Below are 16,259 nucleotides of genomic sequence, written 5' to 3' on the forward strand. Positions count from 1 at the left end.
TTTATTTATAATAATATTCCTTGATTTGGCAATATCACCAAGTAACTACAAGGTAACTAGACATGTCGACTACATATGTATGTACAAAAAATCCATTTCTACATGCTTTTTAGATGTGGGACGTCATACCAGCTGACGATATCGTTACGATACTAATCGATATTACATATTCAGCTGTTGTACGACCAGGTGGCAGCGCTGCATAAACAAAAAACAGCTGATCTTCTTTCTGCTTCTTCTACTATTTGTACAATTTTCATTTAAAATTAAACAAAAAGTGACCCAAATAGAATAAAAGCATAGTAAAATAGTTATACCACCGTGTAAAAGTGTTCCCAACCACAACTGAGTGCAACTGGAGTGCACAGCCGTAAGGAAAACAATCCGCATGCCCCGACTTTGGGAGGCAAAAAAAATGGCCGCAGCTGCAACTTTCCCAGACTCATGTTTTTTGCGAAAAAACCAATTGTAACATTGCCAATTGATTGTACGAGGCGTCTTCGTTTCCCAGGCCCCCCCGAAATTACGGCAAATGGAGGAGCAGCTGGAGCTGCAGGAGGATTTACTTTCCCTGGACGGTGGTAATGGTGGAATAGGAGGCGGCGTCGCAGGTGAGTGTCGGTCGGGCTGTAAATGTTCTATTTCTGGCCAAAAGCACTTAAGTGTGTGTGTGTTTTTTTTTCTGGTCTGCCGCCTGGGTGCAGCTTTTTTGTAATTAGCTGCGTTTCTTTTTTGCTGCAGTCGCTGCTAATTGTTTACGCCCACCTACCAGGTCACAATCGTTCTGCCCCTTTCTGTGTGTGTGTGATATCGCATTTACAGTTAACAGTGCACAGCTTTCGGTCGTCTCTTTCCCCTCCTCTTTCCACATTTAGCTGTCTGCGTCGGCGCTTTTGCATCTGTTTATCCGTTTGTTTGTTTGCTCTGTCTTCCTCATTGCTTAAGTGATGATTCACTTTGATTGCACACGCACACACGCAGTCGTACGACACTCGACTCGCAGACACACATACAGACATGTGAGCACATAATCAAATACAACAATTTATGGTTTTTTATTCACTGTTGAACAGTGGGGTAAATATTATAAAAAAGGGCATTTATTGGATGTGGAAAATGTATGAGAGATATCTCTAGTACTAACTTCAAACCTTAGCAAACGTTTGCCTTGGGCTTTTAATTATAATAAAGGTATATATTTACTCTCTTAACTCTCTCTCTGATGGATCAAAAGACAGAGAAGATTTCACATCTATTCCCATTTTCTCATTCGATTAAATTACTCTCGTACCACTGTCCTCGCGTCTGGAGTGTTCTTGGCGTGAGTCTCCAGAGGCCTTTCGGTTTCTCTCCAATTTATTGACTCAACATTTTGTGCGCCACGCAATTTTTCATTATCCCGTTCAGATTGATTTACCGCTATGTTAAGCCCAGACACGAACCATTTGGCGCGTGCCTCACTCTGTGTTGCTATCTCTGTTGCACATTTCATTCACACGCAAAAACAAGAAGACAAAACAAAAAGGCGGGAAAATATATCAAATAAACCTTGATAATGACATTCAGCACAAAAACAGAGGAAAGAGCAGCAGCAGCAGCAGCAGCAAACGTCTGGCGTCAATGGGTTGTGCTCGGGGTTCGGTCTGGGACTGGGGCCACAACCTGGCAGTTATCCAACGGACTTTGTAGCGCAGTGTGGCAAAATTAGAAAATTCCGCCTGCCTATCCGTCCGCCTGGCACAGTCAAATGTCGAGGCGTCGTTACCATCACCTGTGCAAAATTGCATAAGTTTGAGAGCTCCAAAAGCTGTGCCGCCGGGGTCGGGCCCTCAGCTCATTTGTTTGCCCGCCGTCGAGCTGCCAAGTACAACCAATACCCTCGCATTGAACTTCCCCCTCCACCAAAAAACAAAAACCAAACCAAAACCATCATCAAGTGCGTTCTCAAGTGCTTATATAGCGGGTGTAAAGTGCGTTCCGGTCGCGTGTGGCTTGCCTTCTCGAATCGCGTGTTTGACGTTAGTTTCCTTCAACACCGCGCTGCTCCTCCCATTGCTTATGCGGCGGTGGGCGTGATGTAATTTGCAATAAAAGCAGTTAAATAATTTCACAAACCAATATTGTTCAAATGGAAAGGCTGGAAAGTGCCAGTGGGCAGTGGCCGGCCGGCCAAGTGCTAATTTCCCACGCAAACATCAGTATTTAGACCCCCATCTGGGGCTGTACATACATAATCAATTTAGTTGTTGTTTGTTGTTACAAAATGGGCATTGTATTGTTTCTTTTTTTTTTGTTGGTTTGTTTGCGATTTCCCTGTTTTTGAAATATGTAAATTTTCTTCGAAATTTGCAATTCTATAAAAGAGAAAATCCACAGGAGGCAGAGAGGCAGAGAAGTGATCAAAGTTCCAAAGATCTAAGATGTCATTTCTTTTAGTCGAAAAAGTAAACAGATTATCAAATGGATAATTTTAAATTACATAAATTAGTGATTTAGTCATTAAGTAAAGCAAAGGATGTTACGGATCTGAGAACAGAGACTTCAAGAGAGAGGGTAACCGACTATAACATTTGCATATCCAATCTTTCCTTGGGACTGTAGGCAATGTGGACTGTAAATGCGTTGCACCCTTGCGCTGTCAGATTCCTAATCTCTCCTTCAAATGGTTTTCACAATAGTTACACCCTTCCAAGGCGTTACAAAGTACACACACACACATATGCAGATCCCTAATCTCTCCTTGAAATTTCTTTGCACACTTTTTGGGTTAAGGGCGCTCGCTCCCTGAAAGTGTTGGCCTTGCCTCCGCTCTGCCGCTCTGCCGCTCTGCGGGACAGAAAAAAAGGGCGGAAAGTTTTCCATTTAGCACATGCTGTGTTCTCTATCTCTCCCTCCCCCTAATTGAAGCTAATGCGAATGCCATAAGCACTAACAATGCTAATCAGTTAGAATTCGAATCCGTAAGCAACAAACAAATAAACAAACAAATGAGCAGCATTTAGCTTAATCATCTCTCATTTCGTACAACGCGTCGTATGAGCAGTTTTTGGCTCGCCGCAAAAACAACAGCTGTTCCGGCACGGCACCGCTACTTAATCTCTCTCCTCTGCTAGCTGCTCCCTCTCCCTCTCGCTCTCTCTTCCTCTTGCACTTTCTTGCTAGCTTATATTCTTCTCTAGTGCTCTCTTGCTCTGCTGCTCTCCTGGTCAGTGGCTAGTGGCCACTGTCTCTGTCTCTCTCGCCGTCTCTCTCGCAATTGTTAATCATAATTTTAAATAGACAAAATAATCGTTTGTTTTGATTTCGAGCTTGCGCGAGTTGCTCACTTTTTCGCCGTCATCGCCGAACGTTCGCCCGTTCGCTTTTTCGGTTCGTTTTCGTTTTCGCCGCAGTCGAAATTCGTCGTCGTCGTCGCCGTAGCGTTCGTTCTGTCCGCATTTTTGCATTCTACGGTTTCGGTATTGAGGAACTTTTTATTTTGGATTTAACGTGCGCCCCCTTCTGTCCCGTCCCCACCCCATCCCGTCTCCCCCAATATACTATACATATAGACAACTATATAGAATATATCTATATATGTATCTATCTATTGGATAGATTTGTGTGTGTGTGCGTGTGCGTGCTTCTATATAGAAATCGGTCTTAAAGGCAAATAATTAAATTCAAATTGCCTCATTCCGTAATTTGACATCACAGCAAAGCCCCACAGTCACAGTCGCGTACTCGTAAAAACAAAAAAAACGATTCGTTTTAGATTTTTCGAAAACGCTGAGCTCATTATTTCTCTGTCTGATTAGCATAAAAACTATTAGCAAGCGGCAGAATATTACAACCATAATAACAATCATATAAACAAAAAAGTAAACAAATTTTCGGACTATCACTAATTCAATTCCAAGTAAACCTTTCGAGTGCTGACTGACCCAGTGACACAATTGAATGCGGGCCTTATCAGCCTCATACGATTAATCCCAAAGACAATCTAAGGATAGTGACTGCAATTAATAAATGTAACAACAGATCACGTCACGTGCCTCTAATTGCAAGCAAAAGCAAAACAAAGTTCTGTGTTAATTAGTGTTAAGCACTATAATTGCACTACCCTCTCGTCTCGCGCCGATCGCATTTCGTTGTAAATCTGCCCGAATATCATTTTCCCAGCTGTGATTCCTTGACAAATTTATGCTCCACTTTCATGTTATGGAATTTTCAATGGACACCAAAAAAACTAAAAGGTTTGTGGTCTGTACTTCTATCGTTCATATTTATATATATATGTATGTATGTACATATGTATGTATATCTGTGGGGCATATGACTACCATACGTATTTACACGAAAACTGATAAAAACAAAAATATAAATAAGAATGTAAGAAAAATTAAGTATTGAGGAAGTGTTGGCTGGGGTTAAATGATGATAAAGAAAAAAAATGTGATAAACAATTCGAAGGTTTTACATCGACTGTCTGTTGAAGTTCAAGTTAATGAAGATACCTATAGTATGTATAGTATACATATATTCGTAGATATACTGTATGAAGTTCAAAGGGATATTGGAGGTAGACAAAAGAATATTTCTTTACATGTTATTTCGCCATCGAACGTTGATATCTTATCGGAATGATTTCAAAATACCATATAAATTAAATTGATTTTGCTGTCACCATAGAACGTAGATAATCGATGCCCCAAAATGGTGTTAAATGAGGGACACAAAGGGGAGGTTGTTTGATGGATTAATGCTTTGGTTCGATTAGATAGCGATTATATATAGTGATTTGATTTAAATTTTGCCATTGTTTTGGCTTACTTCTAGCCGAGAAAAGCCCCAATCTGACAGTTAGTTGCCTTTACCTCTTTTCATATCTATCCACAAATTTTTGTTCTCCTTTTTTTCCTATAAATATCGCACGGATCTTGCAAAATCCCATCTTTGATTTAATTTATTATTTTATTATTCACCGATTTTACAATTAACACATAGTTTATTTATTTTTGCATTCGCTATAATCATTTGGCAAAGTAAAAGACATGTTTTTGTGTGTGTGTTTTGTGTGTGTTGATTTCCCTCTAAGTATCGTCGAATAAATAACACTTGAACCCTTGAACTTTTCATGATTTTCTCATAAATAACGACTGAAAGATCTCTTGGAAAAACAAAGCGAAAATCTATGGCATACTTGAAATTTTCAACAACGACATTAAAAAAAAACAAAAAATACTATTTTCCAGTGAATTTTGAAAAAAGAAAAGAAAAACGTAAAATATTCCTCCTTTGTAGGTTCTTGATACCCTATCGTATGGGGTGTGCAAGAGAGGTATATGGGATGTGCGGAAGGCATGCACCAGATAGAGTCTGAATAAACGATCCATTTTTAAATGCTTAGATCTCAAAGATAGGTATCTTTTCCTCGAGACATTTGAATGTTTTTCTGACGCTGTTGCAGTTTTTTTTTTGTATTTCATTTGTGTTATTTTGTTCCGCTTTAATTCGGTTTTAACTTGGCCCAGTGCGATGTATCTGATGAATCGGTTGGCGAGAGCGAGAGATACATTCATCCGTCTGTGTGTGTTTTCGGGTTCGTCGCACGCCCCTCTTGGAAGTGGGTGTGCTCTTCGGGGGACGAGTGTGCTGTCGTTGTTGTTATATGACACATCGAAAGAACTTTTATAAGAACGATTCCGAACCGTTGGGAGGACGGAAGATTTGGGAGCGAGCGTGCTAATACGTTATTAATAATACGAATGGGAATGCTCACAGTATATGCATACATATGTTTTTAGCATTTTTTGTTTGTTTGAGATTTCATTGGTGTGTGGGGCCGTCTGATATTTCCCATTTTCTCTCCCACATGTCAAACATTTTTCAGTTGTTTTTCCCCTCCCGCACACATTATTGTGTCTAAACTGCCATTGATGATTGCACACAGAACATTCATGTCGTTTACATATTCCTTTTTGGGCTATTTCTTTTGAACATTTTTCAATGCTTGTTCTTCCTGACAATCGAGGATAAGCCCCTAAACCTTTATGTACCTCGTCCCTCGTCAGTCGTTCCTGCAATCGCCCTTGTACTTCAAATTTTATCAATTATTCACCGAAAGCGACAACGGAACGGAACGGAACGGAGCAACCTTTACCCTGAACTTTAACAGACCTTCGTTTTTGTCTGGCTTTTGGGCACCGAACTTCTAAACAGCTGAAACTACGTCACGGCCACACGGCTCTTACATGCCGCATGCCGCATGACACATGGCATATCGTTTGGGCATCCATTATTTATCCGCCGGGGGCACCAGCGACAATTGTACTTGACTCTGAGCCGCTGCCACAGAGGACATTCTATTGATTGACTTCGATTTTAAAAGGGAACAATCCAGAGGCAAGGAATTTGAATGTTGCCCTTGAATGTGATATGTATGAGCCCCTCTCAGATAATTTATAGATGATTTTTGTTGACCTCAAAGAGCAGGACATACCTGGCTATTATTGGAGGCATTGGATGTTCTAAAGAATAAAGATAGTAAAGTACTATATTGTACCTTGTATAATAAAGTATAGGTAGTATTCAACAGCGTATCTATTAATTTTATTACCGTGAAAGTCGTTAATTTGTTCATTGCATTGCCCAGTTGTATTTCCTTATCTTTAACTGCACGAAAATTGGCGACATGAAGGCCAATGATTGATATGAAAATATGATTAAAACTATCAATGAAATGTACACATTTCAAAACAAAAAATACAATACAAATATTATTTACGCCTGAAGCGAAATGGGACAACAATGATAGTGGCTCAAAAAATGGGAATGGTTTCGGTTTATTCCAAAAGAAAAATGAGGGGAAACGTTGTGCGTCGTACACTCCTCTAGAGGGCTCAACACATTGCACGACGAAGAGTGTGTTAGAGAAAGAGACAGATAATGAGTAAGCGCGTGGAAGGCGTTGCGTAGCCACTGCAAATTGATTTCTTCCTTCTGGCTATAATAATAATCCGATCTGATCCGTATGTGTGGTGTGGAAAGGAGCGTGGCATAATATTGAAACTTGATTCAGTGGGATATCACAGGAATCTGCACACAAAATTTCTTTGCTCCTAGCCTGATAGTCTCTGAGAACTAGACGTCAAACAAGACAGACAGACAGACAGACAGACAATCGATTCGGCTATTGATGCTGATCAAGAATGTATATAAACGCTTCCTTTTGAGAAGAACGTCACGCACTTGCACTTTCCCCACTCTTTTTGAGCATCGGGTATAAGAACAGCTTATTTTTTGGGTTCAAGCAGTACAATATTTCTTCCAAAAATTATTGTTACATCGATCTCTGTGCGTGCCAATCGAAACGCATGTGTCAATTCGCTTGTGGGAAATTTCTACAGCGAATTAACGTTATTCGCCGCGTCATACGAGGCAGAAAGTTCCCAGTAATCGACATCGATGTCATGATCAATTTCCTACGAAATTCCTGGCCCTTTTAATTGGTTTTTCCTTGAAACCACACAACCCTCTTCCCTGTCGTTTTCCCTCTCGCTTTTAGTTGGAATTTCGATTTTGTTTTGAACCCTTATCGGCAGACACATAAAAAGAGATCAGAGATATGAGAGATATGGCGGTGGAATCGTGTATTGTAATTATTGTTTTGCATATTTTGATTTTGAAGAGTGTTTTTTCGGTTGGGGGTTGGCTAGACAGAATGGGAATGCCATCAATCAAACAGGCCATATGGACGACGATGTCAGGCCAAAACAGTTATAACAGTTTTGCCAATTAAGATATAAAACCCCCAAGTTATACGTCGGATGATAACCTCCGCAACGGAACTCAATTTAGAACCAAAGTCCAGAATCGGACGCGTAAAAAGGGAGTGTTATTCTTTCGGTTTTTGGGGCGTGTTGCAGACACTCCCCCACACCTCACACCCCCACATCTTGTGATAATGATGATGTTTATGATGATGATGATGATAATTTCTATTTACAGATTACATTTTATAGGCGTGTCCTAAGACCAGAGTTTTTGTTTGGGTAACAAAGAAATGCCACAAATCAACCAAAAATTCATAATTTCTTATACACATGAGCGCTAGGCGTAATTTATTGTATGATTTGTGCGTAGTATGAATCATTTTTAGCAAATCCATTTCGAAAGAGTTGAAGAAAAGAATCGAATCGAAATTAAAACAAACTTATTCCCCCCTTTTTTAGGCACAAATCAAAACCCAAATGAGCAACACCTAAATGACTCTGCAGTCGGCGGCGGTTCACCCTCCACTAGTGCCAGTCCCAATACAACCGGAGGAGGAGGAGGAGTAGGAGTAGGGGTAGGAGGAGCAACACCCACAAAGAGCCCCCAGCGTAATGCTGCTTTCCAGGAAGATGCTTATCAGGCAACTCTGGCTGTCGGCAGCGTTGGCGGTGGCGATACCGTCGATAACAGCGAAACAACGCAGCAGCAGCAGCAACTGGTGGATAACAGCAGCAGTATCGCAAACGCGGGATCCCCGGGCGGCAGTGGCGGTGGACAGCAGCAGCGTCATTCCATAAACTCAGCCGAGTATACCTCAACGCCAAAGAGCAGTCGGAATGGTCCGAGCAGCACTGGCAGCGGCGGCACCACGTCGCCCATTAATTACCAACTGCCTGGCGATGAGTATCCCTATGGGATCGAATATGAATCACAGCAGCAACTGGAGTACCAGCAGCAGCAGTCGCACCAGCAGCTGCAGCAGCTGCCAGTGAGCAGTCTAGAGCTAATCTCATCGTCGTCTGCATCTGCATCCGCATCTGCATCGGCCTCAGCATCGGCGTCCGCGTCGGCATCGCCATCGCCGGCTATTGCCTACCAGAGTGTGCCGGCCAATCGCCAGAGTTACGCCTCACCACCGGCTTTGGTCATACCACAGCGGCAGTCACTGCTGCCGTGGGGCGCCCACTCGAGGAGCTCCATCATCAACGTCCTGCCCAGCTACACGCAGGCGGAGATGCACGCTCTGGCGGCGAGTGTGGCCGGCGTGGAGCTCTCCGGAGCTCCGCGTCCCGGTGAAATTGTGATGCGGAACCTCTTTAGCGATTTCACCGCCCAGGCGGAGAAGAAGATCGAGCTCGTGATGCTGGAGAGTGCGGACAAGAACCTCTCGAAACTACTGCAGCGCGGCGAGGATCAGCAGTTTGATCAGCTGCTCTCGGCCTTGGGATCGGTGGCCGAGCACTGTCTGCCCTCGCTGCTGCACACGCTGCTCGCCTGGCATCGCCGCCAGCTGTCTGACATGGAGATTAAGAATGATCTCAAGAAACCGCCGCCCACCAGCAGCGCGCAGGCGTCTGCCAACAGCAACAACAACAAGCCCGCGGACCTGGACTTCCAGCTGCAGCGTCGCGAGGCGGCAGTGGAATTTATATTCTGTTTGGCCCTGATTGAGATACTCAAGCAGCTGCCGTTCCATCCGGGGCACGAGGATCTGGTGCGCAGCATCGAGAACCTCGCCTTCAAGCACTTCAAGTACAAGGATGGCCTACAGAACAATCCGAATGCCCACAACATACACATGATCGCCGATCTCTATGCGGAGGTGATTGGCGTCCTGGCCCAAAGTCGCTTTGCGTCGGTGCGCAAGCGTTTCATGAGCGAACTGAAGGAGCTGCGCGCCAAGGAGGCCTCTCCAACGACCACCCAGAGCATCATCAGCCTGCTGATGGGCATGAAGTTCTTTCGCGTCAAGATGGTGCCCATCGAGGAGTTTGAGGCCTCGTTTCAGTTCATGCACGAGTGCGGCCAGTACTTCCAGGAGGTCAAGGACAAGGATATCAAGCATGCCCTGGCCGGACTCTTTGTGGAGATCTTGGTGCCGGTAGCGGCGGTAAGTAATAACGATCCGCGGCCCGGTACTCAGTCAGTGCATACCTACGTGATTGGTTGGTTGATGCGTGGATGGGGAGGTCTCTCCGCGATCTCGAGTGAGGGGGAAAACTTAGGGAGAAGAGGGGTGCCAGGACCGCTAGCTTTGTTCTAATGCTAGTTCCTGCACTTCGCTTATCCTCCCCTTCACATATGTCTCTCTCTCTATCTCACTCCCTTCCGAAAGGGGACTCACCCGACACGATTAGAAGAGAGAAAGAGAGAGAGAGAATGAGTAAGCGCATGGAAGGGGCACTGATATACATATGTATCCCTAAACACTTCGAGTACCGGGTGGATTAATGATTGGAAATGTTCATGCCTCCTATATTACTTGATCCTTTCTCTCGCCCTTGGCAGGCCGTCAAAAACGAGGTGAATGTCCCTTGTGTGAAGAACTTTGTGGAGCTGTTGTATGTACAGACGTTGGATGCCTCCACAAAGTCCAAGCATCGACTGGCACTCTTTCCGCTGGTCACCTGCCTGCTGTGCGTCTCGCAGAAGACCTTCTTCCTGACGAATTGGCACTACTTCCTGGCCATGTGCCTGAGCAATCTGAAGAATCGCGATGCCAAAATGAGTCGCGTGGCCCTGGAGTCGCTCTACCGCCTGCTGTGGGTCTACATGATACGCATCAAGTGCGAATCCAACTCGGCCACGCATTCCCGCCTCCAGAGCATTGTTAACTCGCTCTTTCCGAAGTGAGTTCATCGCCGGCCGCAGGTCATTTGCTTTACTAATTGCACTTTCTTCCAAAAACAGAGGCTCCAAGGGCGTTGTGCCACGCGACACGCCGCTGAATATCTTCGTGAAGATCATCCAATTCATTGCCCAGGAGCGTCTGGACTTTGCCATGCGTGAGATTGTCTACGATCTGCTGTGCGTGGGGCGATCCATAAAGCTGATACTCAATCCGGAGCGCATGAGCATTGGCCTGCGAGCCTTCCTGGTCGTTGCCGACTCGCTGCAGCAGAAGGACGGCGAACCGCCGATGCCCCGGACTGTGCCGGTGCTGCCATCGGGCAACACGTTGCGGGTGAAGCGGACCTACATCAACAAGATGCTGACCGATGACACGGCACGTAGCATCGGCATGTCCACGTACTTTCCGCACGTGCGAAGGGTGTTCGTCGACATACTGCGGGCCCTGGACGTGCATTACGGCCGACCGCTGATGATGACCAACACGCAGAACCAGAACAAGGAGCCGGACGAGATGTTATCGGGGGAGCGGAAGCCGCGCATTGATCTTTTCCGAACGTGTGTGGCCGCTGTTCCACGCCTGATACCCGACACGATGACCGCCCACGAGCTGGTCGATCTGCTGTCCCGCCTGACCGTCCACATGGACGAGGAGCTGCGCATACTGACGCACCAGTCGCTGCAGACGCTGGTCATTGACTTCCCGGATTGGCGTCAGGATGTCGTGCACGGTTACACCCAGTTTCTGGTGCGCGACGTCACCGACACCTATCCGCAGCTGTTGGAGAACTGCACACGCATCCTATTCGTTTTCCTCAACATTTGGCGCTGTGCGATCAATGTGAATGGCAACAATACGACCAGTGCCCAGAGTAGTGCCCCCAGCGGTGGCACAGCCAATGGGGCCAACGCAGCACAGCCAAAGGCAGCGGCAGTGGCGACAGCTCCGACTGTGGCAGCAGCAGCAGCTGCAACTGCTACCGTGGCCAGCAAGGATACCACCAGCAGTCAGCTGTCGAAGCAGCAGCACCTAAATACCGCAAGCAGTGCTGCCAGCAGCATCACCACATCCAGCGGCATGTCCAGCATCACTCAGCACACGGTGCTGAATATGGCCAGCGATGCGAACAAGAAGAACGAGATACCCTTGGCCACCACGCTCCATTTTGTCGAGGGCTTCGCCCTGGTGCTGCTCTGTAACTATCGTCCGTATTTGCGGAAGCTGGCCGCCATGATTCTCAAGGAGGTCAAGAATCTGATGCGGGCCCTGGGCATACCCGAAACCGAGCCGCCACTCATCGATGTCATGGACCGGTGTGTGCCACCGATTGTGGAGAAGTGTCTGCCACTGTTGCCGCAAACGGAGAAGACGGCCATACTCAATGCCAACTGCATTGACCTGCAGTGGATAGCCGAGCGCTCGAGTGGCGTCTGGCTGGCAGGACTCACAGACGGTAAGCGAATGGCAGCGGTAACACCAGTCCTTTGTAATCCAATCTAACCTTCCTCCACATCTCACTCTCACAGACAACTCAAAGTCTTCCACATCCACGCTCAACTTGTCTCAGGCCAGCAGCTCAGCGGCAGCTGCTGCTGCTGCCATTGCCTCCACTCCACAGCCGCCATTCGATCCCTGGGCCACCTGTCTGTTTGGCCTGTTGGAACGTCAGCGCATCCTGCAGCAGTGCCCATCAGCTGTGGCCCAGGCCTGGCCCATTTGCTTTACCCGACTCAATGCCCTCTACAGTGTCATAGATCCCACGTAAGTCCCAGTATGACTTTACACTCTGGAAAATCATTCAATGCTGGCCTTCTTTGCAGCCCCGTTAGCGACAATCGCGCCTCATTGCTGCGCAGCTCGGCGCCCACCAAGAAAGTGCCCACCGAGAGCCAAAAGGATTCCTATCTACGCCTGTGGCGCAATCAGGTGGCCTGCGCAATGCGCCTGGTGCCGCAAATTCCCAGCGTAGCGGTGCGCTGTGCCTCCCCCGACCTGAGCTTGAGGTATGTATGTGGGTGGCCTTCAGGCATCCACCATCCCACCCCCACGATAGCATTCAACCTTCTCTCACCTGAAACTCAACTCCAGCAACAGATCCACAAAGCAGACACACTTCATTTTATATTTGTTTGATTAACATTCATTTATGTTGCGCATTCAATTACTCGTACTCGTACATTCTGCACGAAAGCATCTCGGGTTGCATCTGATATCTCGCATTGGAATGTTATTTTTATCTGTGTCCTGTGTCCCGTGTCCCGTGTCCCTATTCCGTGCCCCCTGTATTATTTGTCTCTGCATCTCGCTAGCTTTGCTCCCGCATTCACTGCGGTTCTGTGTGGAGTGCAGTGGTTGCGGTGGTTGCGGTGGTGGTGGTGTTTTTGGGTTTGTCTGTGCATCATGCATCCCCACACACACTCACACCATCCTATCTAAAAATCTGCATACAATTTTTCACTGTCAGCCACACACACAAACATTAGTTTTCTGTTTGTTTAATACATATTTGGGGATATGTGAGATTTTGCATTAATTCAACTCTGTCCACCCTCTCCATTTGCAAACTTACTCGTTAATTAGATATTTGTATGCAATTTAATATATTTTAATGTCGCCCTTCAATGCTACCCATACGCCACGTGGCGTAGATTTAGTTGTTGTGTTTTACAATGCATGCTGCATAAAATTAGCATATTTAAAGTGTAGTTAATGTCATTCAGTGTCGTGTGTCGAAGGATAAGCAAACAGAGTATCGTCCCAGTGTCAATATTTGGGTACTCGCTTTGATTAGTTTGTTTATAATTAAGTACATGCTCCCAAATGGCTGGGGCGGGGAAATATGATAGATAGATAGATGGATAGATGGATTGGTGATGGCGTAACAAAAGGTTGAACTATGACCAGCAGTGAAAACTTGGAGGGCACCAAGGTTAGGGTTAGGGCACTAAAAATAGTAATGGCAGTAGGTTATTTCTATGCGCTGCTGATTTTATAAATAACCGCTAGTACCTATTTTTATAAATGCATAAATCGGGGGAGAGGAGACCAGCTATGCTTTCGGGGTGAGAAAGGGCTTGGCATCTCTCTGGTGAATGTCAAAAGGAGTCTGGTCTATCATTTAATTGCTATTCATTAGCAAATTGAACTAATTAAATCAAATTAAAGTCATTTCTTGTGTGCACAAAATAGTTGTGGCTTTCAAACACAGAGGAAGTCACTTTATATCACATATACTCTGTTTGAAAAGCAATAGAACATAAGGAGTTTTATGGTATAGTGCCTGGAATACTGGATACTGGAATTTAACGATTGATAAGCTTCCACTTACATATAACATTGGACTGGATGGAACATTGGATGTTTAAAACTACTATTGATTGATCTAGAGCTATTATAGTCTATCTATAGTTGTCTGTTCATTCAAGATAGGCTGCTGTTTGACACTGCTTTTTGTACTTAATTTCAAGGATTAAAAAGCTCCCAGTCACGTGTAAACCCTGAATGATGCCGCACATTAGATGGGTTTACATACGAGACTGAGGATTAGTTCGAATCAAATAGAGCTTCCCGCTTATGAGAGTGAAATGATTAAGCGAAAGCCTTATAGTCATATTATTTAGCATATTAATAGGCAGCTTTACGATTTAAATAATGTGGATTTTCGTTATTGCATTTAGAATGTATGTAAAAAATATATTTTTGGTATTTTAGTCTCGTTTTTCACATCTTAGAGTACGTTGAGTGATTCAATTTGAATATAACTGGATTATAATCTGTAAAAATTGCACTCATGAAAACCATTTTCCATCCGCATCCATTTACAAATGTTGACCCAAAGGGTAAATGTCAATAAAATATATGGGATTTCACAAACACACAAAAAAAAAAACGCAGAACCGGAAAAAGCCACATTCAGAGAAAAACACACACACCCACATTGTATGTACACGAATTGTATGCCCATGACCACGTCCAGCCCCACCCCCACCCCCACCGCCCATGTCCACACACACACAAACAAACACACAAACACACACGCGCATATTCGTTCAGAGAACCCCACCATGCATCCATCCCCATTGTAGAGAAGAGCAAACAGTTTGGCAAAAACTATTTAATATTTGCCGAAAGCTGCGTTAATAAAATGTCGATCATGCAAAACCATGAATCCACCAACCAACCAACACCCATCCATGTCCATGTCCATGTCCATGTCCATGAAACACTGTCCGCATTCACGTACTTTGATGTTTGTTTCGATATCTATATAGAATATTGTAATTTATAGTTTGCAAGATCAGTCGGACTCGCGTTCGCTGTCCGATTCCCTGGACAATATACCATCCAATGTCTTTGGGCCCGAGGGAATTGTCACGCGTTTCACGCTGCCGCTCTCCTACGGACGCAAAGAGGCGCGCCAGAAGCGACTCGGGTAAAGCAAATAAAAACTAAAATCAAAATACCAATTTCCATGTCTTGTATAAACAACACAACCTTTATATACATACACCAATATACTATATATATTTATATTTAATTATCCGATAGTTCTGTGTGCTCGTTTTCTCCCGTGTTTTTTGTGTAGCTTTTGGCATGTAATTGAATTTTTTCGAATGTAGTTTTAAAATTCATATTTACTCTGATGTTCTCTCGAACCAGTAATTTCCATTCTTAGTTTTCAAAATGCTGTTTTTTGTTATGTGGATTTGTGTTTTTGGAATGGGAGGATGGCAGTAGAAGTGGCTCTGTTCGTGGTGGAAAGTATTTTACTCGATTCGAATTAAATTTCATATAATTTAGTTTCATACAGTTGAAAACTATTTAAAAATCACAGTTATTTAGCTTAGGCTCAAAAAATCTTCAAGTTTTTGTTTATTTTGTGCAAGTTATTATTATATCATATACGTTGCCTCCCCTCCAGGGAGTATTGTAAGCCTTTGGCCTGTCTATTTTTGTCTGCGCTTTGACTCCTAAATTTCTTGCTTGTTTTCACATATGAATTTATGTATTTTCCTTTGGCCAAGAAGGAGAGAGCTCTCACGTTTCTATTGGCCTGATTTCGTTTCGAGTGGTTGCCATATAATTTGCCAAACAATTTGCTCGTTTCTTTGCCGCCTTACCCCCCCCCACAACCACCCAAACCGGTCACGCCCCCTTGTTTGCTGTGTGCTGAAAAATAATTTTAAGACAAGTATATTTATTTTTCAAATAGCGCCAGGCCCCCGCACTCCCTCCCCACACACACAAAAAAAAAAAATAAAAAAAACATCCTCCGCAAGAGCTTTCCTTGGCTTTGGTTTCGTTTTTCTGGCGTTGTGTGCAGCAGTGAAAAAACCAGAAGAGAAAAATTAAAGAGAAAATGAACAAAAGAAAGAAAGATTGTTATTTGCTTGCTGTCATTTATTATTATTATTCGTAGCCCCTCTTCTGTTGCGGCTGCCTCTATTGATGCTTCTCTCTGCCTCTCTGTGTCTGTGTAAATTTTCAAATGTTCACCGAAGCAATGAAAGGAAGACCCCACGCAACCCCCAGAGTGGTGTTTTTCTTTTTGTGCATTGCTTTTTAATTGAAAAACAGATTTCGAATTTAATATTCATAATGTTTATCGTTGGAATGCAGGAGAAGAAGGATTGTATTGTACCCTCTATAGATA

General features: G+C 44.4%; 1 protein-coding gene across 13 annotated transcripts in view; it reads left to right on the forward strand.

The window, feature by feature from the left end:
- The first annotated feature begins 298 nt into the window (after positions 1 to 298).
- The window catches only part of LOC6601815 (protein furry), a 49,416-nt gene continuing 33,455 nt past the window's right edge, over positions 299 to 16,259 (forward strand). For 7 of the 13 annotated variants that reach the window (XM_026993024.1, XM_026993025.1, XM_026993031.1 and 4 more), the window contains exons 1-7: positions 299 to 611; positions 8,214 to 9,865; positions 10,264 to 10,604; positions 10,666 to 12,059; positions 12,133 to 12,367; positions 12,427 to 12,609; positions 14,895 to 15,038. In XM_026993024.1, coding sequence (XP_026848825.1) covers positions 533 to 611; positions 8,214 to 9,865; positions 10,264 to 10,604; positions 10,666 to 12,059; positions 12,133 to 12,367; positions 12,427 to 12,609; positions 14,895 to 15,038 — 4,028 coding nt within the window. In that variant the 5' untranslated portion in view covers positions 299 to 532. Of the gene's footprint in view, positions 612 to 3,822; positions 4,236 to 8,213; positions 9,866 to 10,263; positions 10,605 to 10,665; positions 12,060 to 12,132; positions 12,368 to 12,426; positions 12,610 to 14,894; positions 15,039 to 16,259 lie in introns of those variants that run through there. The other 6 variants (XM_026993035.1, XM_026993034.1, XM_026993036.1 and 3 more) reach the window with 4 other exon arrangements.

The sequence above is a fragment of the Drosophila persimilis genome, unplaced genomic scaffold, assembly GCF_003286085.1.
Source record: "Drosophila persimilis strain 14011-0111.01,24,50 unplaced genomic scaffold, DperRS2 tig00000798-arrow-arrow-pilon, whole genome shotgun sequence".
NCBI lineage: Eukaryota > Metazoa > Arthropoda > Insecta > Diptera > Drosophilidae > Drosophila > Drosophila persimilis.